General features: G+C 52.9%; 1 protein-coding gene across 3 annotated transcripts in view; it reads right to left on the minus strand.

The window, feature by feature from the left end:
• Positions 1–26,676, minus strand: part of HSPA12A (heat shock protein family A (Hsp70) member 12A) — a 136,090-nt gene that overhangs the window by 10,532 nt on the left and 98,882 nt on the right. For all 3 annotated transcript variants that reach the window (XM_053668528.1, XM_053668529.1, XM_037132872.2), the window contains 6 exons: positions 18,755–18,840; positions 17,173–17,300; positions 15,914–16,100; positions 13,670–13,774; positions 9,270–9,386; positions 1,770–1,941 (listed from right to left, as the gene is read on the minus strand). In XM_053668528.1, coding sequence (XP_053524503.1) covers positions 1,770–1,941; positions 9,270–9,386; positions 13,670–13,774; positions 15,914–16,100; positions 17,173–17,300; positions 18,755–18,840 — 795 coding nt within the window. The remainder of the gene's footprint in view (positions 1–1,769; positions 1,942–9,269; positions 9,387–13,669; positions 13,775–15,913; positions 16,101–17,172; positions 17,301–18,754; positions 18,841–26,676) is intronic.

Below are 26,676 nucleotides of genomic sequence, written 5' to 3' on the forward strand. Positions count from 1 at the left end.
CAGGACACAGGCACGGAGCGGTGTGGGGCGGGCAGAGCATGTGAAAGGGAAGGCCACCGACAACTGAGCTCTCGGGGAAGGCAGCACACAAAAGCCGTTCTCCCCTCAACTGGGCTGTAACTGGGAAGTAAGAAGAGCTAACTCCAATCGGCTAATTCTTAGGCATTTCTTTTTCGGAACAACTAAGTAAGAACCAGCAAGTAAGACAAAAAGCCGCCATTCCTCTTTTTTTTTTTTTTTTCAGTTAAAACAATGAAGGTGAACATTTAAATAACTATATCTTCCTGAGGATTTAGAACAACGCAGTTGACTTAGCAGTTAGGTTAACCTCGGCATGTGCTAAAGCCCAGCACTGCTAGGAAAAGGCAAGTCAAGCCGTGAGATTTAAAGGGAAGCCTGTTTTTCCCTGGCTGCTGTGGCTCAGTGGGTTGAGAGCCAGCCTGTGAACCAAAGGGTCACTGGTTCAATTCCTAGTCAGGGCACATGCCTGGGTTGCAGGCCAGGTCCCCAGTAGGGGGCGCACGAGAGGCAACCACACATCGGTGTTTCTCTCCCTCTCTTTATCCTCCCCTTCCCCGTCTCTAAAAGTAAATTAATAAAATATTTCAAGGGAAGCCTGTTTCCACACGTCCCAGGTGCATCGGATCTGAGGTGCGAACCCGCAGCCCTGGCAGGCTGAGGCGGCAGGGCGGTGACAGAGAACTCTGTGCCGCTGTCTCGGGGCTGCAGCCCACAGACTCTCCAGTCGTGGGTGGCGATACAGAGCGGTGGCCTTGGGGGCAGTGCTGCCCTGTGAAGAGGAACAGGAGAGGCGGGAGGAGATGGCCCGGTACCTTCCGGGCAGGAATGTGCACCCTGCACGCTGTGCGCCTGGGTCCCAGGCCATAGGGGGGACAGTTTGTGACAGTCCAGGCACATGTCACCCCTCCCCTCCTGGGCTTGGCCTACTTGAGTGGGTCACAGGTAAATTTTTGCCCCCAAGGCCCTCACCTGGGGACAGAGCTCAGAGCTGTGCACCACCCCACAGAATTCTGACTAGCTTCCCAAGTCACTCACAGTGGTGGCTTTGACCCTGACCTCAGGTGTCTGCAAACTCTGTAGCCCTGAACAGACCCACAGAGCCCTGGGTACCAGGGAGAACAGTTCTGGGGACCAAGACTGTGACCCCCTTAGATACAGGTAAGTATGAAAAAGTTCCTTAAGAGCCCCCTTAAACTCCTGAGTCTCCTTAGGCAGGTGACCTTTTCCATGGCTGAATGAATCATCAGCCAGGTCAGGAAAAATCAGCCCTTTGCATCCAAAGATTTCACTCTCACCAGGTTTATAGCGAAGACATATAATGAGCTCATCACACACAAAGTGGCCTCAGTGAGTGAGTCAGCAATAAATCAACAGTCTTAATGGAGGAATTAATAACAGGCAAATGGCATTCGATTAAGAATCAGTTAACAGATGAGAAAGATTAAGAAGTAAAACGCAAGGCCAAGGACTGCTCTCAGGCCCCCCTCAAGTTTCTGGAAAGAAGTGCCCTCCCCCCTTAAGGCACATGGGTGAGTGATGAACCAGGGTGCCCACTGCCAAGTTCATGGGGGCCCCTTGGAGGGGCCAGGTGAAGAGGGGCTAAGCAACAGAGATGCTTAATGCCAGCCTCTCTGGGAGCATCTTGATTCTTGGTCACAGCACTAAGTGCATTTAAATAACAGAGGCCAGGGCACATGCAAGGGCGGGAGGGGAGAGAGCAGGGAGGGGGAGAGAGAGAGCAGAGGTACCCTGTGCAAACCCAGCTCCTACTGTGTCTCTGGAGCTGTACCCATTGACCGCGGCCTTGCTGCTCAGCTCAATCATCTGGTGCAGACGCAGCTTCCGGCAGTAGATGGAGGCTGCCTCGGGCTCCAAGGCGATGATGAGCTGCTCTGAGTTCTCGGGGGAGGCCAGGCCTGCCTGGAAGACAGAAGCCGAGGCTGGGACCCGGGCTCCCTGGGTGGGACTGCCCAAGGACGCCCACGCCCAAGGAAGGGACGCTCATGCCGTACTGGTTTGGGAGATTCCCTCCACGGGCCTCTGCAGAGCTTAGAATTGGCAGTGACCAGGTGCTGGGCTCTAAGCCAGGTACCCAAACACTGGCTAAAGAAAACATAAGCACCCTTGGGAAATGCTAGCCTCTGAGCCACGGGGCCTCTTGCATCTGGGGCTTACTTAGAACTGAGAAGCATGAGGGGGAAAGGCCCCCAAATTTTGAAAACTGTTCTAGGGGGAAGGCATATGGTCTGTTTTTGCTTATGATAAGCCAAAGAGTCCAACCGAGACAGAACAAGCCCCAGTCTTCACTGGCCTAGGACACAGCGGCCCATCACCAGTCATCAGCTGGCGTCCGACTTTGCTGTGTGGGAATCTGATTGGGGGACTCCAGCTCTCCAGGAACAAGCCACCCTGGAATCCAACGGCACACCCTTTCCTGGAGTGTGGGTGCAAAGACAGCTGGCAATCATCTTATCCCTTGAATAGTGGCATTGCTTCTGCTGTGACATCTGGCTCGTTCCAGTCACATTCCTCCAGACCTTCAGAGGGCCAGGCCAGGAGGCTCTGGGATTGCCCTGCCGAGGGTGCTCAGGAAAACAAGCTTGGCATGGCCCCTACCAAGTCCCTGCCCACCTCTCATGCCCTTGAACTTGAGCACCAGGTCCCACTTGCTTGTTGAAGCTGTTCAAGCACATGGGGTTTCCTCGGCTGCCAGCACAATGGAAAACGGAGGCACGCTGCATCCCTGTCATCGCGGTGTTTGTTGTCTTTGGTCCCGTTTCCTAGGGAACCTCGGAAGGCTGTCCTGGTGCCACACCCACTTGGTAGAAAGCCCCCAGCTCTGCACCCAGCTCCTGAGGTTCAGTGGCCTCACCCTGTAGGCCGGGGGTGGAAGGTCTTCCTGATGTTGCACATGCACAGTGGCCTCTCCCCGGGAGGAGCCGGCCTGCAGTCACCGGGGAAGAAGGAGCTAAGGACGTGCAATTGTTGGGGGGGGCAGGTTATAATGTAAGAAATGCAAAGGACCATCAGGACCTTCATCCAACTCCTTCACTGTCCGCAGAAACCAAGGCTCAGAGAGGAGGGTGACCAACCGTCCCGGGTGTCCTGGGACATGGGCCTTGGAGTCCCTGAAGCTCAAAGGTACCCAACCCGTAGTGGCAGAGTGGGCGCAGGCCCAGATCTCGTGCCTTGCAGGCCGGCTCTTTGCCTGCTTCCCAGCTGTCCTGGTCTCAGAGTCCAGTCACCGGGGTGGGGCCCAGGCCTGCGGGAGGACTTGGACAAAGCTCCCCCCTCCACAGGCTTCGAGGTGCGATCTCTTCCCCCTTACTCTGGGACAGCACCTGGTGACACACTGCCTGTACTTGCCCACACGGTCTCCAAAAGGAACCCATAAACCACGTCTCCCCGAGAAACCACACACAGGCAGGGGAGTAAACACCTCCGCTCTGCCAACACCAAATGCCCGAAGCAGGTGGTACAACTTCGGGAAGAATGACTTTACAAAACCAGATGGAACTGCACACACGTCCCGCCCCATGCACGGGAAACCTGCCTCGTCAGTGCCTTGTACCCTGGGCTGTGGCCCATCAGCTCGGTCCCCGGGTTGAAGAAACGGGGTCTGACCTTTGCTGACACGGGTCAATGGACCACGGACACAGATGTGTGACAAGACTTCCCACTGCTCCCTATTCAAGGATTAAAAGTCCCCTGTCCCAGCCTCACTTTCTCACAGGGTCACATCAGACACCCTTGGCACAAAAATAGCTGAGGTCACAGTACCCAATGAAAGAGGACATGGGTTACCCACCGGAAGTACCGCCAGAAATGGTGAGACCTCTGGACCTCCATCTGCAGGATTCCAGAAAAGGAAACCCAAAACAAAACTAAGAGGAGCCCCTCCTAAAGGGACAGCCCTCACGGGTTCACTCTTCCACCTCTGTGGACTTGCAAAGTCAAGGAGCTCCTAGAACGACAGCCACCAGGTCTGGCTTCCGCAACACAGGGTGAGGAAGGAAAGACCAGCCGCGCCTACACGCATCACACTCTCCTCCAAGTTCGGGATGGAAAGTAAACTTGGGGGCAGGTGGGACCAGCAGAAAGCCAGCGTGGCGCCCAGGGACTCAGAGTGAAGGAGGACAGGCAAAGGCCCTGTCCACTCAAAAGGCACAGCACTGCTGTCACGTCCCACTGGGACAGCCACCTGCCAGGCAGCCCCCGTGTGGCCAGGAAGAGCCCCAGGGCCTGGGCCTGGCAGCGGGGCAAGGACGGGAGGGCAGAAAATAACGGTCGCTCTTTTCCACACCTCGCCTAAAATTCTGAGCAGGAACCTGGATTTAGATGGGAAATATCTACACAGAAAAATCACATCAAGGAGACCAGAGCTGGAGTGAAGAGCCTTGAGTAAAATCACTCAGCTCCACGAGTCTGAGTGTACCTGGTGTGTGGCCGAGACACCCCCTCGGAGGGTGCTCCGGCATCCTGACGATGTAAAAGCCCCCCAGGACCTGGTGCGGCGGCACCTGGTGGGAGGCCCTCCATCTGTCTCCCCGGCTGGGCTGGCCCCAGCTCCATAGCAAAAGCTTCTGCCCATTCCCACAGGGGGTTCCCCACGACCCCGGGAGAAGAGGCAGATGGGGAATGGAGGTGAAGAGGACCCCAAAGCAGAGAGTGGGAGAAGCCAGGTCAGAGTGGGTCTGAGAGACCCGGGACACAGGAAGCCCCTTGTTTGTTTGAGCCAGCCTGTCACCCTCCCTGCTGAGAGTTGAGGGGCTGTGCCCCCGCCAGCAGCCCCCAGGGTGGCCGCAGTGAAAAGCTGAGGGGCAGGCAAGAGGAAGGATGCAGCTGGCTCTGGGCAGGTTCTGCCTCCCCAGGGAAGAGTCCCGGGCTGCTTGTGGACTCCAAGAAGAGGCGGAAATACAAGAGAATCCGCCAGACTCAAAAACTCAGCTGCCTTGATCTCTGGGTAGAAGGCTCTAGTGCCTGAAGTGTGGGCTGTTTCTGCATCAACACTTGTAGGCTTCTCAGCAGAAGCCCTCTGGCCAGCCCAACAGCTGTCAGGAGACCTGGGGGCCATGTGCCTGGGGTCAGGCCAGGGGCACCCGAAGCAGAAGAGCACTCTCTTTGCTTTTGCCAGTTCTGCCTCTAGAGCTGGAGTCTCATGGCCACCATGCTGGTATGAGCTCTCTCTCTGCTGGGGCCTATGCGGACCCGTCTGGCCTCTCCTGCAAGACGCCACATTGTCCAGGGACAGCAAACAAGTCTCCTTGCCCCACTGCACTCAGTGGGGACTCAGGGAGGAGCTGTTAAATGAATGAACTGAGCATCCCTCCAGCCAGGATCCAGTTCTGCAATTTCCTGGCACTCCCCTCTGCGAACGTGAACCAGAGCGAGCATTCCGCATTCCGCAGACATGACCTGGGGACTCTGCAAACACAAAGTGTCTGAACCAAGAGCATGCTACCCCATATGACTCCTCTGTGCATCTGGGACAGCAGGGAGAAGCAGCAGGTGGGTGACTTCAGGGAGGCCAAGGCTGTGGGCGTCTACAATGACTACACCACTCCTCCGCCTGCAGTCAGCTAGAAAAATCCAGCAGGGCTGTGTTTACAGCTCAGAAGCGACCAGATGGCTGAGTGCTCTCCTGGCCCGGCGTCCCGCTGCAAAGGGCTACAGCTGCCTCGGCTCTGGGTGTCACAGGGTTGTTTTTTGTGGGGTTTTTTTCCTGGTATGATTATTTTTCACTGCCATTTGTTCAGAAAGGGAGGCAAATGCAAGCTGCAAACCTGTGCTAGATGAAATCGCCCTATGTAGGGAAACGTCATTTATTTAATGGGTTTCTGGAACCTAACAGGAGTTACATATTTTAGGCAAATGCCTCTAGAGAGAACCTGGACTGTTTCCTCCAGGAAGCCCTCCAGACTTGGCAGAATCACCTCCCACTCTAGGTCTCTTCTGAAGACCTTAGAAGGGGGATCCGCTGTTGTTTGTGCTTTTCGCTGATGCTCCGCAGGGGTCTAAAGGCGCCCTGAGGCTGTGGATCATACAAGAAGGAGATGTAACCTACTTTTTCAACAGCACTTGACACAAGCGGAGATCTGGGAGTTTCACAGACGAAACTGTTCACAGATGAAGCAGTGAGTCCCAGAGCCGTGAGCCCCGCCCCACAGCTGCCCACTCCAGGCCTGCCTCTCCCGTGGGAGACGCCGCCCAGGGCCTCATCTCCTGCTCCGGGGCCAGGCCTCTTCCTCCTCCACCAGGTCAGTGGAAGGGGGAGCTGAGTTGCAGCACAGAACTGTGCCGTGAACTTGGGCCCTGGGAACCTCCGACAGGCCCGGAAGCAGAGGCTCCGTTTTGACAGGCAAGCAGGTTGGACACAACCAGTGTCCCTGACCATCCTACTCTCTCCTTCCCGCTCTTCCACCCGAAGCCAGGCCGATGGGTGGCGCTTTGACTGGAAGGGTTGATGGGCACTCTTGGGTCTCAGGAGCTGGATGAGCCAAAGCTGCTTTTTGCTCAGGTTCTATGTTAGGTTTCCCAGGAGAAACTGAACCAGCAGGGTGCATGTATGTATAGAAACAGATTTATGGTGAGGAACTGGCTCACACGAGTATGAAGACGGACAAGCCCGGAGATGTGAAGTCGGCAAGCTGGAGGACCAGGGCAGCCAATGATGGGGTAGTTCCCTTGCCGGCAGGTTTAAGATTCAGGAAGACCAGATGTTTCAGTTCAAGTCCAAAGGCAAAACAAACAAACACAAAACAACCAATGCCCCAGTTTGGAGGCAGGCAGGCAGGAGGAATTCCATCTTATTCTAGGGAAGTTCAGCCTTCTGTAATCATGCCTTCAACGGATTAGTCAAGGCCCACCCACACTAGGGAGAGCAATCTGCTTTATCTAGGCAATTGATTTAAATGTTCATCTCACCCCAAAACACCCTCACAGCAACACTGAGAACATGATGTTTGAACAAATACCTGCTTACCCCTCAGCTCAGTCAAGTTTACACATAAAACTAACCATCACAGGTACACATCTTCCTTACTGTATATAACAAATGGGGTGAAGAGGGAGATGCTAATTTTGGTCACAAAATAGCAAGCTTCATTTCCATTCTTCCATGGGGACTCTGTGGTCAAGAGACCAAAGAAAAGCCAGCAAAGCAACTGTGCCCCTCACGTGCCCTCTGCCCCCTCCCGGAAGTAAGAAAGACTTCAGTGAACCACCCTGCTGCAAGCAGCTGGAGAAGGGGATATGAACCCAGTGGCTACACGGACCCCGGCACACGGAACACCGCGAGCACAGGTCTGTTGAATGAATAAATGAATGAGTGAGCAAACAGCGACTGAATGGTCCCTGCCATCCCGAAATCCATTCAGTGATTGTAAATGAAACACAAGTATCAAATCAGAGTCACAAAAGGTCAAAAACTAAGCTGCACAGTCGAAGCACCAAACAGAAGATACCAAACAGGACTGAGAGGACAGGCCTGTTTGCAGAGTGTCTCTGGGCTTTGGAAAGCGAAGTCCCTGCCTCCATAAACGGTGACACACTGGCCCTGCTTAGGACCCACTGACCCTTCTCTCCGAGGTGCTATGGTGGTTCCAGTTTTGATTCGGCCAAACCCCAGAGAAGGCCACACCCGGTCTCTGCCCCACTCAGCGGCCCCTGTGCTGAGGGGCCGCCCCCACCCCCACTGTTTCAGAGCTGCCATCCTCGGAAGAGCCGGCCCAGACTGCGAACAGCCCTGACAAACCCACTGATCACTGCACCTCTTTCTTTTTCAAGCTAAAAATAAGAACTGACCCTTTTCCGGGTCACACATTTGTTGCTGAGGTCTTCCTGTGGGCTGCAAAACGAGGGTCAAAACCATGAATCTTGAGTCTCCTTCCTGGGAAAAGCTCAGACACTGGGGCGTGTCTCCCCGACCGAGTCTCCCCAGACCACGCCCCAGGGTCCCAACTGTGGGCACGGCCTGTGGGTCCGAGACCACGGGAAAGGTCCAGGACACCGGGGCTTCTGTGGGCAGCTGAAGCGTCTGCACTTTCTTTCTTTTTAAAGAAGTTGCCTCTTTTTGGAACTCCCACCCTCTTCCTTCATCCCTATGAAAACAAGTCTATTTTTGGCAGCTTCATAGACTGAGCCAGATTCTCACGCTGAACAGAGGAAGAGGAGAGCAGAGGAGGTGTCCTGGGGCAGGGGAGGGAAGAAGGAGACCGGGAAAGGAGGGGACCTGCCCCTTCCTTGAACTCCACCTGCCACCTGGAGTGAAGCCCCGAGTGCTGACCACAATTCACAACACCGAGGTGCCCCCTGTACTACATTCCCACACTCAGGGTGGGTTTGGTGGGTGTTTTAAAAGGAAAGGTTCCTCTACGTGGCCACAAACTCAGCGTCCAAGGTGTGACCCCCGGGAAAGCTGGCTGTCTCCTGAGAGGTGTGGTGGAGGGCACAGGACATCTATCACCTTGCTGACTTTTCCCAGCCTGGCTCAGGTCGGTGGCTCTGCACATGGATTTTCAGGACACGGAGTTGACCCAGGCCCCCAGGTGGGCTTCCATTAAACGAAGGGACCAAGTAAGCGAGTACACAGGAGCCAGCGCCATCCCAGAATCCAAACGGCAGGTCAGTGCCACCCGCCCTTCTTGCCAGGGAGTCAGGCCCTCATGGAAACTCCACTGTGGCACAAGCTGTCTGCAAACAGTGTGCGGGGTGGCGGCTGTGAGGGTCCGCGGTGCCGAGGTGCCCACGAGGGACTAACCGGCCATCAGCCCCGACAGCTCCGCCTTCATGGCGCTGTGCTGACTGCATCCTCCTTACTGTGCCACCAGACAGGTGTGACAGCCCTGGTGCTCCTGGGGTGCACGGGTGAGACAGGCGGAGGAAAACCGGATTTCCTTTATTTCCCGGCCGCATTTGTACAGCTTTCAGCCTCAGCGCCAAGATGATTTGCCTGGTCCGTACCCAGGGCCTTGTCTCAATTCCTTCCTTATTCAAATGTTCTTGTTTTCCAAGCCTTTTACTTGAAATTCTCAATCGCAGACTCCCATGAAGAGATGTCTCTGAACCGCAGTTTGAAACCCTAGCCCCAGGGACTCTGCAGTGGCCATGGGACCTGGAAGTGCATAGAGCCGGAGAGAAAACAGAGCCCAGCCCCTCCCCCAGGAAGAAGCCTGCGCAGGCTGGGGGACAGCAGGCTGGGGGACCCCTGAGGCATCCCGGGGCCCCGTCTGCTCCATCCCCACACTCACCTGGTAGGCAGCTTGTCTCATGAACTGCTTGGCGGGCTGCTTCCAGATGGCAGGCACCGTGATGACCCATCTGACATCGGAGTTCTCGAACTCCGAACCCGCCTGGTCGCTCAGCTCCTAAAGCCAAGCAAAGTGCCACAGGTCAAGTGGACATAGCTGTTCCTCTGGCGGCTTCGCTGAGAACCCAGGCTTCCTGGCTATGAACTGAACTTCCACGGCCTCCAGAGTTTACCAGCATCAGGGAGCAAGGGTCCGTTTTCTGCCTTCCCAGCTCCTTCACTCATTGAATGTGACCACAGGCAACAGGCAGGCAGATCACAGGCCTCTGGCCACTCCCTAGCCATGTGACTGAGGGAAAAGTGACAACCTTGCGGCCTCAGGTTCCTTATCTGTACAACACAGGTCATAATGCCTCACTCCTACAGTTGTTAGAGGGATCAATACTTTTCTGAGAGCTCTACTTAGGGGGAGTGTCAGCCTTAAGTACTTTGCGTACTTTGTCTCCATTAATCCAGCCGCGAATCCTATTAGGGAGGGATTATAACTCTGCCCCTTTCCTACAGATGGCAAAGGAAGGCCTTGCTACATTGTCTTAGAGAGAAAGTGCAGAGCGGAAATCTGGGCTCAGGCGCCAGCTCGAAAGGCCAGCATCTTAACTGCGACACTTGCTCTCCTGTACAGAACTGTGTCTGGCCCACAATAATGCCTAACAGCAGTGGCAGTTGTCACAGTTGTCATGGTCACCTACCTCCCCTCAAGCCCAGCACATCAGGGGAGTTTTCCCGGCAGGAAGGGAAGGACAGGAGAGACATGACCGAAACATGCTGTTCTTAACTGCGGGTTAAGGTTAAAGCATGTGGATAAACAGGACGAGCAGAAGCCTCAGGGTTTCCACCAGGTCCCCGTACACAAGGCATGTCTCTGGCCCAATTCTGACTCGGTATTTCCATCTGTAACATGGGGAGAGCGAAACTAACCCACGGCATGAGTGGCAAAATTCAACAAGAACACACATGGAGTGTCTGCCCCTGAGGAGACCTCTGGCTCCTTCCCGGCCCCTCCCCTCCCCTCCTGCTGCCACAGTCACCGGACAAACCTGAAACCAAACTGAACAGGCACTAACGCACTTCTGCACGCGGTTCGGAGGAAAGGGCTGCTGGGGTTTTTTTCCTGACGGGTGTCGCACTTTCCCCATTGTTTCAAACAGTTATCTTTGGACTGACCCACCCTTTCTTTGAACTCACTTCCTCTTCCATCAGTAAACCTTATTTTTTCCTGCCTTCAATTTTTTTTCATTTTTAATTATGACAAAATACACACAAAATGTACTATTTTTAAGAGCACAGTTTGGTAGTAGTACGTATACTCCACAAACTTTTTAAAAAACGTGCATCAAAAACATCTCTGCTCTGGGCCAATGTGAAGCAGCCGGTTTTTTTGTTTTTGTTTCTGTTTTATCTTGTTTTTTATCATGTGCTCTTTCCTTGCAGGTCTGGCCTGGCCTCCAAAAGCAGGCCAGCACGAGGCGTGTGCTGGGAAGGAGTGTAGGCCGCCCGTTACCGGGCAGACCGTCTCTGACAACAAACAGGAAGAGGCTCGAACCCTGAGTGACGGCTGCCCTTGCCTTACGGAAAGCTGTTTGGATAAGCTGTCAGGCGGAGAACAGCTCGGAGAGAAAGGAACCTGATGTTAACTGAAGGTCTCATTGGCGGGCCCTTCCGCTTGCTTTCCTTTGTGAACGAGGCTACGCTGTGCGTGGGATTTCTGAGATCTGCTTTCGCTTACGCCAGTCCAACACGCAACAGTCCCCCCGAACCCACTTGTGGGCCCTCTCGTGGAGGGCCCAGCTCCTGTACATCTCCCCAGACAGCTTTTCTCGCTGCTTCTTCTCACGTTCCCTGCAGCGAGAAGGCGCTAGCCAGTCCCTGAGCTAGCGGCTGAGCTGCCAAGTCCGCAACCACCCACCACTGGGCCCTGCTTGACCTTCTGCCTCCTCCCTTCTGAGATGAGCTGTTCGTTCCTTTCTTCTTGGCCAACTTGGCCCAGGGTCAGGGATTTTCTCAAGCCCTAAATTTCCCCTGTGGCTCCTCCTCTAAATCCAGGGTCCCTGAGCTTTTTGCCTCCCTCTGCTCCTTCAACCTTCTCAGTCTTGCCACCTGTGGTCAGGCAGACAGGCCCCCACGTGGCCACCTGGGCCACCTGGTGCTGAGCCCTCTCTCTGGGATCTGTGCCCTTCAGGATGACACTGGTCTCCCTCTCAGTGCACCTCCTGGTCTGCTCCGCTGCCCCTGGGCATGAGGGCGCTCTCCCTTCTCCGGGTCCCAACGCCTCACCTCGCCCCTGCCTTCCCATCTCTCTCCCGAGTCCTTCCTTTCTCTCTCCTCTCTCCCTTTCTTGTAGCATTTTCTTCCAAGACCCACTTTGTCCCTTCCCCTGACCCACTCTTTCTCCTTTATTTTCAGTCTCCAAATGACCCCACAGTTCCCCAAGTCTCACTCAGGGCCTTACCCTCAGGCCTCAAACAAACCTGCAGCAGGGTCTGCACTGGCTGCCCCCACAGGGCTGTCCCCCACCCTCGGGACCACTGTGGTCTCCATCCCTCTAGTACCCACCCTGTGGCCAAGGCATTTATGCCTCTGCTAGAAATCCTTTGATGGCTCCCTACTACCCAGAAGTTCCTTGGCTTGGCATTCGAGGCTCTGCACAGTCTCGTCCCGACCTCACTCACAGCCCCGCTGTATCCCCAGCCTTGCCCTTCGCCAACCCCAAACTACCTGCTTCCCATGGCCGTTTGCTACGTTTTCTTTCCCTTGAACTGTTTTTGTGCTCTTCCACCAGCTTGAAACACCTGGCCTTCCAGGTGCGCCTGAGAGAGGCCCCCAATCCGCCTCCTCCTGGAAGCCTTCCCTGCTGCTCCTAACACTGAAATCTCAGTTACCCCTCACAACACCAAGCTATTGACCACACGCTCCTTCATACTGTGTTTATTTCTACACTGCCAGAAAATGCACAGGATTTGGCACCTCAAAAGTAGCCCCCCCAAGTACTTGAATAAATAAAAGAAGTATCATGTTCTTACTTTGTCTCCTTCTAGCCCTATTTCTAGAATTCTACTCTAATTCTATTCTATTCCATTCTATCCCATTCTATTTCTAGAATTCACTAGGTTTCTTCTAATGATCATATAATACCAAATGCTTCTGAAGTTCCCAATTGACTTTGAATAAAGCTCAATACACAAGGCTCTTTAATCACCCGATTTGCACGCACTCAGTGCCATGCCCACGGGAGGGGACACTGAGGGGACAGCTATATTCCACTTAGAAATTAGCCACTTTCTGAGTTCTGGGCCATCACCGCACAAGCCTTGGCAGGGCGGTCCCAGGGGGCTACTCACTCAGCCAGCTTCTTCCACGGTTCTGGGGTGGCGGTGCGGGGAGTGAAGGAGGGGGAGAAGGAGGGACAGCAGCAATCGTTTATGCCAAGTGTTGGCTCTGTGCTGGGTCTGAGGGGGCCCTTCGGGGCTATCATCTCATTTACTATCCGATGACCCCGAGGCACAGTTACCTGCCTCCCCCTTCAGGTTGGGACTGTGGGTACTGGAGACACTGGGCCCTCACCCAAGATCACACAGCTGCTGCTACATGTGTCTGGTGTCTTTCCTTTCATTTTTTTTTAACTGAGATGTGTTTCACATACCATAATGGTTCACCCTGGTAAAGTATACAATTCAGTGAGTTTTAGAATATTCTCATGGTTTGTGCAAATAGCGCCACTGCTTACTTCCACCACTCATACCCTTTAGCAGCCACTCTCCGTTCCTTCTCTGCCTTACCGCCCCCCCCCGCCCCCCGGGGCAACCACTATCTACTTTTTGGTCTCCATGGAGTTGCTCATTCTGGACGTGGAGTATAAATGGATCATGCAATATGGGGCCTTTTGGGTCTGGCTTCTTTCACTTCGCATGATGATTTCAAGGGCCATCCACGCTGGAGTACGGATCAGTCCTTCCTTTTTATGGCTGAATAATATTCCACTGTGTGGATGGACCCCATTCCTCCACCGACGGACATGTGGGCTGTTTCCACTTTTTAGTTACTGCGAGTAGTGCTGCTACAAACATTCACGTACGAGTGTTTGTGTGAATAAGTGTTTCCGTTTTCCGTGGGTACACACCAAGGAGTGGAATTGCTAGGCTCTGCCATGACTCTGTTTAAGCTTTTGAGGACCTGCCAGACTGTTCCCACGGTGGCTGCACGATTTCCACCCCACCCCTGCCACCCCCCCCAGCAGTTAGGAGGGCACATCCTGCTTTCTGAAGGCACAGCCCACCCTCTCTCCCTCCAGGCACCCTCGGGGGCAAGTGCACCGCCCACCACAGGCACTGCCACGTGTTCTACCTTCAGCGCCTGCTCCTTAAAGTACTGCAGGGCGTAAGCGAAGATTTCCAGGGCTTTGATTTTCTTGCCATTTGCTGCTGTCAGGTCTGTATCCAAGGTGAGGTCCTTCCAAGAAGAGAGGAATGAAACAGTTAGAAGGCAAAAGACAGACATGCTTTGTAGCTTTAAAAATGGCTACACAGAGTTCTGGGGAAGCTGGTGAGCCATATCCATGTTTCCCACTGTTGGAGAGGCAGACTAGGATGGGGTGTCCCCCCAAAACAGGCCTGGAGGTATACTCTTTGTACTGGGTAGGAGGCCCTGGCTGTTCCCTTCAGCCCCGCCTCCACTTCTCCCTCCTTTCTCTCTCTCTCTCTCTCTCTCTTCCTCCCTCCCCCTCTCTCCTAGATCCTCTGGGAGCCAGGTTTCAGGGCAGCGACAGAGCCCAGGAACTGAGAAAGGCAGCAGACGCCACTGCCAGTGCAATTCACACAATATTTCCACGAGTGGACACACAGGGTCACCCTCAGGAGCGCCCCAGCAGAGGCTTACATAATCACGTCAACTCACTAACATGCATGATGCCAAACAGACCTGAAGCTTTCATTCCCCAATGAGCTGCTGGCCAAGTCACCAAAATAGAAGAGCTCCTATTTTAAGGCTTCTGCTGCCTGATCGCCTGGAAGCCCAGCACCCCTGCCTCCCTTCCTCCACCAGAGGCTGAGCGCCCAGAGTCCTTGGGGTGGAGGATGCTCTGTGAAATGCTGTATAGACCGAAGTCATTAAAAAATGACAAGAAATGTCCCTGCAGAGTGGGGATGGGCAGAGAAAGCCCCCCAGCATCCCAGAACCAACAGGCTCGTTACCACCAAAGAAAAAAATCAGTGAGGCCTCCGGATGGATCCCAGATGGGTGATCAGGCTTTGCCTTTGGAGTACAAAGGTGCATTGAGCTGCTAACCCAGTCCTGTGAAGCCTGCCAGTCATCCTGACTGACCTGCACAAGCTCCCTCCTCCTAGTCAGCCACTTCTTGCCTCTGATCCTCAGTAAAGACACCCCAGCTTTTGGGCAGCAGCTCCCAGGCTCAGAAACATGGCCAAGCACTAGGAAGCCACAGGCTCAGAATTTTAAAAATTCAAATCGAAAAAATTCCTGTGCGTCCACCCATGTAAGCTGAAATTCAGCCCTGAGTCTTGTCAGGTGAAGTGGGAAAGATGCCTTTCCAGCAGAAGCTGGTCTGCTTCGCAGAGTGACAACCACACCACGAGCACAGAGCCCTGGAAAGTGGGGGGCTCTGTTGCTGGGTTCCCCCTAATATTTGTTTTGTCATCTACAAGCATGGAATATCGACACATGAAAGCAACAGCAATAGGAGCTGGTGATCCACCAGAACTGAGGCAGTACCAGCACAGTTCTAGAGCTCTGTGTATTTTGGTTCCTTCTATCCTTACAAACCCCCATGAAGGAAGCACCGTCAGTGCGTCCACTTCACAGATGAGGCAAAAGGAGTCACAGAGAGCTTGGGGACTTAGATTAAGTATCTGGACAGTGGCAGAGGCAGGATTTAAACCCAGGATGTCTGTCCCGGAGTCCTGGTCTTAAACACTATCGCCACCTTGAATCTCTAAGTACTGAGAATTAAGAAAAATGTCCACAAAGCTTGAAGGAGAAGCCCTAGCTGACCCAGACATCTCACAGAGCTCGGGCAGGCTGGGGGCAGATCTGCTGTGGGGGTAGGGCCTCCAGTTATTGAGCAGCCAACTCCCTGAGCTTACCCCTTTCCCAGGCAGAGGTTAATGGGCCAGTCATTACTTCTGAACTAGTTAGGTAACAGCCACTGCCCTTACTCCCCAAATGTCCCCATCCCCAAGTCCCTCCTTCAGGGTTCCCCGATCTCCCCAAAATCTAGCAACTGAAGGGGGGGTCTCCTGGCATAGAGTCTGCAGGCCCCAGGCCTCAGGCCTGTGCTCCAGCCAGCGTCCACTCTGACTGGTCAGTTTCCACTCTGACTGGTCAGTTTCCAAGGCAAACCAGTCCTTAAATGTGCTGAGCATCCCCTGCCTGCATGCACATCAGAAGGGCTATGTGGTCCATGGAAGTGCTGGGTGCTCCCTGTCATTGCTGAAATCAAGGTAAAAGGACATGGATTTCTGCTCGGGAGAGAGCGGAGGGTGCCCCGGGTTGGAAGGACCCACCCTCACAAGCCCGGAGGAGTCCCAGTTGTCCACTGCAGGGGACCTGGGGGACAGGGAGAGGCTCGCTTACCCCAGTGGTATGCAGCTTCATCTTGAACCTCTCCAGGTACAGCCACTGCTTGGCCTCGTTGGGATCCAGGTCGTGGTAGAAGTCCCTGGCGGCGTACCCGAAGCTGTGGAACTTCCTCTCGGGGGTCAGCAAGATGGTGGTCGGGGTCTTCTGGTTGGACACCCCAGGGTCACCGCCTTCCCATCGCCTGCCACCGAGGGAAGGCAGAGGGTATGGCACCTTCTTTTGAAATCCCAGGGAAATGCCCCAGGACCAGAGAAGGCAGAGGTGACAGCTGGTGGGGCAGGGAGAAGAATGTAGGGCTCAGGAGGGACTTGGGGGGGATGACAGATAATTGGACTTGAAGGAGGCAAGGATACCACAGGCTGCTCAGAGGTGGGCAAGCACGGGGCATGAGTGTGCGGGTTAAAGAACAAAAGTGCACATGAGAAGATTATATCTACACATAGGAAGTGTGAGAAACGAGTTTGGGAAGGTGGTGGGGGCCAAAGACTCAGCGGGCAGGCCATGGCCGGATGCAGGGAGCCGGTGTTGGCACTGGGCAGACCAGAATCTTCATAGGCAGTTGGTCTCATGTAAACAGGGTGGATGGGAGGGCTTGCTGGGCTGCTGTGTGCACAGGGTGGGACAGGGAGCGTCCTCAGCACAGAGCATGCCCCAGGAGGCCCAGAGCAATGCCAGGGGGACCTTCGGGGTTCACTGGCTTTTTCTCGGGCACGATGCTTTCTGCTGTGGCCACTGCCATCACTTGGAAGAACTGGCACCTTCCCTGCTTGTATTTGCTCTGTGCTCAGCACTTGACCGGAAATCTCATTTCGTCTGTACTTTGCACAACCACCCTGCCTGGCAGGCATTGTCGCCACCCCCATTTCACAGGTGAGGAAACTGAGGTTTGGAAGGTTTAGCAATCGCTCAAGGTCACACAGTAAGTGTCCACCAAAGACACCCTGTTAAGTGGGCACCCTCCTCCAGGCTGCAGACTGACCTCTCCCGGGACAGGTTTCAAACATGCCACTCACGCCCCTCCCCAGACCAACTAAGTCGGAATTAAACTGACACTTTTACAGACCACAGATCTGGAGCCTGGAGATCAAAGTGGCTTGCCCAAAGTGGCACAGTGAGTTTAGGGCTGAGTTGGGCCAGAATCCAGAAGCCACCGAAGTGCCATTCACCCGCTCCTTGAACTAATCCAACTCCCCATCCCCCGTACTCCCACCAAGTCTCCAGTGCAGTGGCCCCTCCTGGTCCATAGCCCTCACCTCATCACGTGAATGCACTCTGGCTCCTTGGTGAAGCTGTAGGCGTAGCCGCTTGACGTGGTCCCGAAGTCAATGGCCACCACCACAAGAAACGTTGGCTGCTCTGAGACATTCGAGTCAGCATCGTTCTGCAGATATATCGAGCAAGATAAGGGTGGGGGGGCCACACCTGGCCTTCAGGAAGATACCCCAGGTGCTCCCAGCCTCACAGAATGAGGACAGTCCGCATTCTGGCTCAAGCCCTGGGAAGAGGGCAGGCCGGCCTCAGCACAGGCAGGCGTCCCTAAGTGAAGGGCCATGCCCACTGGGCAAGAGCACCTGCTTTCGGCTTGTCTCCGCTCCCTTTATCAACTGTGCAAGAGCTCCACCATCAGGGCCAGAAGCCCAGGGGATGCCTGAACAACACAATCTTCCTCCCACTGTCCCCACAAGTCCCTGTGCAGACATCCTGCCACTGGCAGAGCGCTTTACCAGCCATGCCCTGGGCACCTCCCAGGTGACCACTCCACCTGCAAGGGTGTGTCATGCCCAGGAGCAGGGCTCCTCCTACCAGGGACCCTGCCTGGTCCATCATAACCACACAGGACTCTGGTGGGTCCTGCCCCACAGGGCCCTGAGCCATTCTTCGTCTGTCAAGGAACTGGGCCAGACCATTCCAGGTTTCCAACCTGTTTTTTTAAAGCACTGTAGACTTTTTGTTTCAACAATCACAGAACTAAAAATGATCAAAGCAAGCAATTTGGGGTTCTGAGTACATTGGTTACAGCAGGAGGTGAGAGCCCCTCATCTGGCCTCTCATCATTCTGCCCCCCATTGCCCAAGGTGACCCTGGAGCTCTTATGGGGAACATTCAGGGTGCACAGGACCTGACCACTGGTGACCAGGTATCTCAGTCTTCCCAGGAGTGAAGATGCAAAACTTCCCATTGCAAAACAAGGCAGTTCTGGGAAAACCAGGATGAGCTGGTGCCCCTCCCTAGGGGGGCTCCATTGTCCTTCTCAGAGGGGTCTTGCTGGATCTGAACAGCTCATACAAAGCTTCCCAGTGCTTCTGGCCCTCTTCTCTGCTTGGGTCCATGTAAGTCCCTTGCATGGCTGCCCACACTACCCACCCACTCGGGGTGGGGTAGGGCAGGAGCCACAGCCCAGTCCCCAGCCCCCTCACTGCAGGCACATGCCTGCACAGCCCCCTCTCCCAGCATAGCTGTTGCAGAAGTGATTACACAGCCACAGGCTTTCGAACGTGGTAGTGAACCACAGTCGACAAAGACACTGGCTCTCACTGACTCACCAGCCGGATGTGGCTGCTTCCTTCCGAGGAGATGTCTCGCACCCTCTGAGCCCCGCATCGTTAAATCCCACGGGACTGCTCCTGCTGCCCACCCAGGCCCATGGTGGGAGAGCCCAGGCCCAGCCACACCAGGCCCAGGGTGGGAAAAGGACTGGGGAGGGCGCACGAGGCTGGTGTCAGCACCATTTCATCACCATGAACAGGAGGGGCTGCTCAGTAGCCTCACGAGAGCAGACCCAGAAAGCCACAAGTAATCAGCACACACTCCCACACACAGATACACATTTCTTACCACAATATGGGAAGGGGACAGAGGCGTGATCCCTGTGTCCCCAAGACTCCGGGCCGGAGATGAGTATGCAGACGTGGGGGCCGTCTCTGGAAATAGAAAGACAAGACGCGCTGCTCAGAGGAGGCAGGGGCTGGCCCAGGGAGCAGGCACGAGGTCTGCGTGGCTTTGCTCCTACGGCCGAGGTCTCCTCTGCAAAGCCGGCTGACGTGGCGGGCAAGGCTGACCCCAGCCGTGAAGGGAAGCTGTCCGCATTCCCTTGCATTCAGGATGGAAACTTGATCAAAGACATGTTTTTTTTCTCCCAGGGACCAGCAGACCTCTCACCCTGTGCCACCCAACCCCCACCTAGAAGAAATGCTGCCCAGTCCCCAAATCACCTCTCCTTCCGGCTCCTGCCCTCTCTGGGGCCAGCTCTTAACCCAGCCTCCATTAAGGAGCAGTGGTGCCGTGGTCCCCCGGGAAGGATGTGCAAACCTTTATGTGCATTTTCTGAGAAGAGGATCCACAGCCCTCAGGTCACCAAAGGGGTGTGGGACCTCACCCCCACAAAATCAACAACCACATAGGACATGAGTGCACCTTCCAGAAGGTTGCTTAGTGGAGGCATTGCTTCCTCCCTCTCTGTAGCACAAGACCCCACCAGAACAGAGGCCTCGTCCTCTCCAGTGACCCTGTAAGAAAACCCACAGCACAAAGATGGGTAGGCTGGCATTCCTGGCCCCTGAAGGCAGGGTCCCACGACAGATTCGAGATCAAATTGGAGAAGGGCCAACAGCTAAGAAGCCCCAACATCATCCTGCCAACTGCCCTGCCATTTGTTCCTGCTATTATTCAGGCCCAGACATTTGTTCTGAAACCCAGACACAGCCCATGGCTCTCCCCCAGGGGTGAGCACCCACGGAGAAGTCACACTGTCCCCGGTCAGTGCTGCAGGCTCCATGCTGCTGTCCCTGCCCACTGCCCAGGACTGGCAGGGCTTGCCCATCAGGAACTGTGGGCACCCACTGCGGAGACCATGCCAGACTCTGGGCACCTGCGCATTTGCCAGGCACCATCCAGACGTTCTGCAAATGCTGCTCCACTCAGTACATAGACCCAGCAGCTGGGAGGAAAACAATGGGTAATCTGCTAAAACAAAACACATGGTCAAGGACGTGCAGAGGGTGTGAGGTATCTGAGAAAGGCCTGTGTGCTTCTAGAGGAGACTGGCAGTGGCCCCTGCTGCCTCTGCTGCCCATCACCTGGGTTACTCCCACGGGCTTACTGATTCCTTTTTCCTGCTTGGTGAGAGCTCAGCGGGCTGAGGGGTGAAATGAATCATGAGAGACTGAATGTGAAGCTCCAGTTCTGCACGGCCACCTCCCCTCTCTGCAGGCGTAGGGTCCCCTCGGATGAGGCTCAGTTCCGACCTCGGGGAGCAAGGTGTTGAGGCAAAAAAACCAACTTGCTGGGCAAAGGACTTACACAGGCATTTCCCCGAAGAAGATAATCATGTGAAAAGATGTTTCACATCAGCCGTCACTACAGAAATGCAAATCAAAACCACAATGAGACACCGTCTGACACCCACCTGCGTGGCTGTCACAAGAAAAAACAGAAACGACGAACACTGGCAAGGATGTGGACAGACTGGAACCGTGTGTGTGTCTGGTGCAAAACGGCACAGCCACCGGGGAAGGGTCTGGTGGTTCCACAGAAAGTCACTTGTAGAATTACCGTATCACCCGGCAATTCCACTCCTAGTGATCTACCCAAAATAACTGAAAATGGGGATTCAGCCCTCATGTGGCTCAGTGGATAGAGCATCGGCCCAGGAGCCAAGGGGTCACGGGTTTGATTCCCAGTCAGGGCGCATGCCTGGGTTGTGGGCCAGGTCCCAACCTGGTGGCATGTGAGAGGCAACTGATGGATGAATCTCTCGCATACTGAGATTTCTCTCCCTCCCTTTCTGCCTCCCTTCCTCTCTCTTTAAAAATAAACAAAATCTTTAAAAGAAAGAAAACGGGGGTTCAAACAGATACTTGTATGTGAATGTCACTGCACTCACAGTAACCAAAAAGTAGAAGCAACCCGAGCACCCAACAGCAGACAAACGGATAAACAAAAGGTAGTGTATTCACACCATAGAATACTGTCCAGCTATAACGAGAAATAAAATTCTCATATATGTCACAACATGGATGAATCCAGAACTCATCATGCTAAGCGAAACAACTAGACACAAAAGGACGAATATTGCATAATTCCACTGATACGAAATATCTATTATAGGCAAATTCACAGAGACAGAAAAGTAGATTAGAGGTTGCCGTGGACTAGGGGGAGGGCAGAACGAGGTGTGCAAAATTTCTGCTTTGGGCAATGAAAGAATTTTGGAAATAGATAGTGGTAATGGTTAAACAATACTGCCTGTAATTAATTCCACTAATTTGTAAACTTAAAATGGCTAAAATGGCAAATTTTAGGTTTTATATGTAACATATACTTTTCTACTTTACCTCAACAAATATTTTTATTAAGAAAAATCAGCATGCACATCTGAGAGGGGAAGCAAGTTTCAGTTCCTATTGCACATTAGCACCCACGGCTCAGTGCTCCTGAAAGCAGAATGGAGCTATAAGCAGAGGCCCCTGGACCAGCCTGCCGAACTCCACCTTCTCTGCTAATCTCCTAGCACAAGGGCGCCCACTTCCACGAAAGCAAGGGGCATCCAGCCTCTCCACTGGGGGGCCCAGCCGGATGATCCTTTCCACCTGTTGGGGAGAAATCTGCCCCGCCCATGGGCCCTGGGGCCGCCAGCAGGGAGATGCCATCCTGCCCTGGGAGCCACCTTCTCTCCACCTGCTACCTGGAAGGCCTACGGCCATGTGTCCACATTTGCACAGAAGGTCTTGGAAGAAACCAAATGTCTAATTGCCCAGAAAATCTGGTGTTGGCAATTAGCAAACAAGCTATTATCTGCAGACAAACCATCCACCCCGCTGTCTGCTCGGTTCTCATTATCCCATCACTCAGCCCTCTCAGGGCATGGCCCACTGACTTGCAAAACAGCATGTGTTGGGCCACACAGGCCTGGGGCCCCAGAGGACTCCAGGATACGTGAGGGCAAGAACCAAGGATCTCTGGGGCTCTCCCTGTGCTTTCCTCCCCCTCTGCCTCTGATCAGCACGAAATAAATCATTTGACTTGCTGATCACTCAAGCAGGCCTAGGAGCAACTGAACTTCACGGACTTCTTCCATCAGAAATTAAAATGCAGCCACGCTGTGCAATGACGTAAAACTGATCTGCGGAGAAGGTATTATAGATACATGAATATCACGCACGCCCACACCTATAGCTCTGCACATCCCAAATCAAGGATAACTCACCACTTTGTGTACATCAATCCATCACAGGAACACACAAAGCCCAGAGTGACGACTTTGTTCTCAACCTAGTATTTCTTTATTTAATTAAGTGGTGCTCAAAAATTTGGGGGGAAAAGAATACGGAAAAACCTGCTTTGGCCCCCGATGGGTACAGAAAGCTTTTGGTGGGCTGATAGCCCCAGCCAAGCCTGAGAGCCTCCATTCAATAAGTGATGAGAAATGAACACAATATTACGTTGGTCTCAGAAGACATGTCAGATCTGTGCTAAGAGACAACAGGAGAGAGCTGACCCATGAAATGTTTGGACGCACAAAGGACGTGCTGTGTGTCCGGGCCACAGTTACACAGAGGCCATCTCCCACTGTAAGCAGTTGGGACTGCCATTAGCTGTGGCCCTGGGCACGCTTCTCTATAAAGCCAGTACAATGGCATCTGCCCCGTGACGGCTCCTGGCTACGTGACATTCCAGTTCAGTGCTCACAGGCCGACTCGGACACATCGGGAAGAGAAGAGAAAGGCAAAAATAAAAGCCTGCGAGAATGAAGGTTTTTAGAGCACAGGCTTGGAGGACAAAAAGGAAACTGATGGACAGAAGCTGAGACCCGTCTGTAGAGGTGGGGAGAAGAGACTGGAAAAATGAGAGATTAAAGGAAAATGCTTTACCAGGGAGTGTGGTCGAGGGCAAAGCCAAAAAATCTGGGCGTTTTTAAAGAAATACTCGACTGCTTCAATGAGATTAGGCAGATCTCAGAGCATCTCACCTGTCAAGGACTAAGTCATCCTGATATGCAGTGACAGAGGGATTTGATGATTTCACATCAAAAAACTGGAAGAACGCTGACCATTTGAGAATGCGAACAACAATGGTGACATGAGAAGACCCTGACGCTTTCTGATAAACCAACAGAAGATATTTGTCAAATCTTTTCGCTATTAATTTGAGCTAATTTCACATCCATTCTGTCTTGTATATTCACCATGCCATCTTTTGCAGTTGAGTGCATATAAAAATGAGTTGATTAGGCTGTTTCTAGGTTGACTCTTAACTTGGGACCCACCCACTCCCCCCAAATACATCATTTTAAAATAATTTTTGCAGCAAAGGGGGTACAGAAATAAAAGAGAATATTTTTGCAGCAAAGTAGAGGATATAAATGCGTACAAGTGTAAGTCTCTTGCCCCGGGATTTTTTTTTTAGAATCCCGAACCAGGTAGCTGAGGAGGAACTAGTTTAACTCATTAGGTGAAACCCCTCACTTGCCTCTGCCACATAAGAACTAAAGGCAGATTTCAGCTGGGCTTCTGCTATAAAAGTGTGAGACACGAAAAACTCAAGTCACATTTTATTTGCTACGGGCTCGACTGGCTTTAATCAAAGCAAATGTTCTCAAAATAAAAAACAGTCTTGACAAGAGTCTATGAAAGATAGCCATAATTCAGGAACTCGCTTGTTGCTCTCCTCTGCTGGAGACATTAGTCAGCAAATGGCCATGAACAGAATCACAGACTTTCTGAGATACATAAAATCGATCTTGTTCCACAAACATAACATTTTAAAGGATGAAGACAGAACTATTGGCCTGCCTTTGTTGTACAAGGCTCCAGGCCCATGTGAAATGACAGATGGCCTCAACCGTAGTGACACCCCAGCTTTTCCAAGTGGGCCTCCTTGCTACCTCTTGGATGTATGCATCTACCAAATAAATGCCCAATCTCAGAAGGATTTTTAAGGTCTGGTGCCTACGCTTGAAAAAAATGCAAAATACATTTTCATTCCTTTCCTCCTTCTGGCTCTGAGATGACCGGTATTTGCTGACATTGCGTAAAATCAGGCTCACTGAAAAAAGTTCTCCATTTCTCTCTCCTTATGTGCCCTCCCTGCAGTGTCGTTTTTGAAAATTGATCAGCTCAAGGTCATGTGTAGGTTACTGGCAAGTACCTTTTAAAAAGGAAAATAAAAAAATTTTATTGCCCTATAACAGGCTGCATGGCTAGCTGAACTAATGCATTATTACTGTAAGCTGAAGTTCCATTTCAGTAAATAATTTATGGATTTTTTTTAATCATCATGGTTGAGAGTAAATGGAAATTTTATTGCATGAACTGGGAGACCCTCCTGGCTACAAAGAACGTTGAGTGTGAAACAGCTGCTCTCCAAAGGCTAAATAATAATTATGGAAATGAGCTTTTGCAAAGGCAGAAACCACGGCAGCAGGCAGGGCCAGAGCGGGGGTGGTGCCTGGCCCATCCTGACCCTGGGCAGCATCTTCTAATTATCACCCTCCCCAGATGGTGTAGGAGATGAGATGCCCCAGGGGGAGAGCTGGGCCGCTGGGAGTCCCCGGGGCCCGTGAGATCCCCGAGCCCCTACCATCCTAGATGGTCAGGAGGGCAGTTCGCAGTCTGTCTTAACCACAGCTTCACATGTACGTGTGGGTCCAGGCAACCGTTGCGGGAGGTGAGAAAATGGTTTCCGCAGGTCTTCCTACTGATTTTCATGAATTATATTCAGCAAACTGGAAGCCCCTGACCAAGTGCACCCAGCATTTGGAGGGGCTTCGCCAGCTCACCCTACATAGAGCATTGAGATACTTCTGTCCACCTGGCTTCTCTTCCATGGACTCTGGGTCTGTATGGGCAGGGTCATGTCTTCTTCCTTCATCTCCGATTCCTCAGCTCCTGACATGTCACAGGCACTTGATAAATGTTGGGTGGATGAATGGACATACGGAAGGAAGGATGGATGCATGCGTGCATGGATAGAAGGTTGTGGGGTGGGTTGATGGTTACGTCAGTGGATGAATGGATGGGTGGGTGGATAAATGGGTAGATGTGTTCACGTGTGGCCCAAAGTGGACTCAGTAATCAGCCAGTCTTGGAGGGCTCTGGGGTCTTTCCCACCTGAGGCAGCATATTCATAATGAGCTGGCTTATCAGTTGTACACGCCCTGAGCTCCCTCCAGCAATGTGGGATGAGCTCTCAAATCACCGAGACCTGCCTCTCTCCTCAGAGGTCTGTCTCCTCTGGTCAGTGTAGCCCCTTTGCTCAGTGGAACCACCAAGGCTCCCAGACAGGAGATTTTCTCCATTTCTCCCTCCTTCCCTTCTCATTGCATCCCCAAGTCCTGTTCTTCCTCAAAGAGATTCCTACCAGGTCTCATACCCCCCGATCCTCTGCAAGCTCAGGTCCTGCAGACTCTTACCTGGGCTCATGCGCAGCTTCCCCCCTCAGGCTCCCTGCCCCACTCCGAACCATGCTCCGCCACAGTGCGGAGCCATCTGGTCTAACTGAAGTCTGCTCATATTACTCAGCCTCGCTAGGGCCTTCGACTGACTCCCATCCCCCATAGGAGAAAGCCCAGCACACTGCTGAGGCCTAAGCCCCTAGAAGTCCAACACGCCACCCTCTGCACCCGCATCTCTCTCCACTCCCTGCAGCCCTGGCCAGACCAAATCGTTTCACAGACCCTGGAACATCTGCACCTGACCCAGCCTCCAGGCCTTCACCCTGTGCCCCTGCCTGGAGGGGACCCCTGTCTACCTTCTCCTCCAGGGAATGCACCTCCAAAAGTCAGCCTCTCCGGGGAGAGGAGCGCCTTGCCTGCTTCCCTGCAACAGAGGAGAGAGGGCCTTGTTCATCTGTGCTGGGATCAACTGGCAGAACCCAGACTGGAGGTAACGCCAGGACAACATCCAGGTTTCTCCAATAAAAAACCTTAACAACAAGAACAACAACTAAATATATATGTACACAAATACACACACACGCATAATATGGAGAAGATGAAGAGGAAATTATAGATTAGAGGTTCTCAAACTTTAAAGTGCATCAGGATCACCCAGACCACTTGTTAAATCGGATTGCTGGCCCCACCCCCAAAGTTTCTCCTCCAATTGGTCTGGGACAGTGAAAATTTGCATTGCTAATCAGCTCCCAGTCCACTTAGATTACCCTGAGACATAGGGCCATAGCTTAAAGCACTGAACGGCTACAGCCATGACAGTGCATGGACCTCTAACAAGTCCCGGTTCAAATGAACAGAGAAAACTGCATTTATGAGAAATATAAATATGGAAATATAAACTGGAAATATAAACACTGACCAGCTATTGACAATATTAAGGAATTGTTATTAATAGTATAGTTATGAAAATTTTAAGAGTCATTCTCTAGACATACATTCTGAAATATTTACAAACGAAAACAATATGATCTGATAAGGAGTTAGTATCCAACACTTATAAAGAACTTGCAAAACTCAATGACAAAAACCAAACAACCCAATTAAAAAATGGGCAAAGGACCTGAATAGACACTTCTCCAAAGAGTACAGAGGGCCAATAGACATATGAAAAGATGCTCAATGTCACTAACTATCAGAGAGATGCAAATTAAAACCACAATGAGGTATCTCACACCTGTCAGAATGGCCATCATCAATAAATCAACAAACGAGTGCTGGCGAGGATGTGGAGAAGGGGAACCCTTTTGCACTGTTGGTGGGAGTGCAGACTGGTGCAGCCACGGTGGAAAACAGTACAGAGATACCT

This window comes from Artibeus jamaicensis, unplaced genomic scaffold, assembly GCF_021234435.1.
Source record: "Artibeus jamaicensis isolate MK-2021 breed Jamaican fruit bat unplaced genomic scaffold, CSHL_Jam_final contig_490, whole genome shotgun sequence".
NCBI lineage: Eukaryota > Metazoa > Chordata > Mammalia > Chiroptera > Phyllostomidae > Artibeus > Artibeus jamaicensis.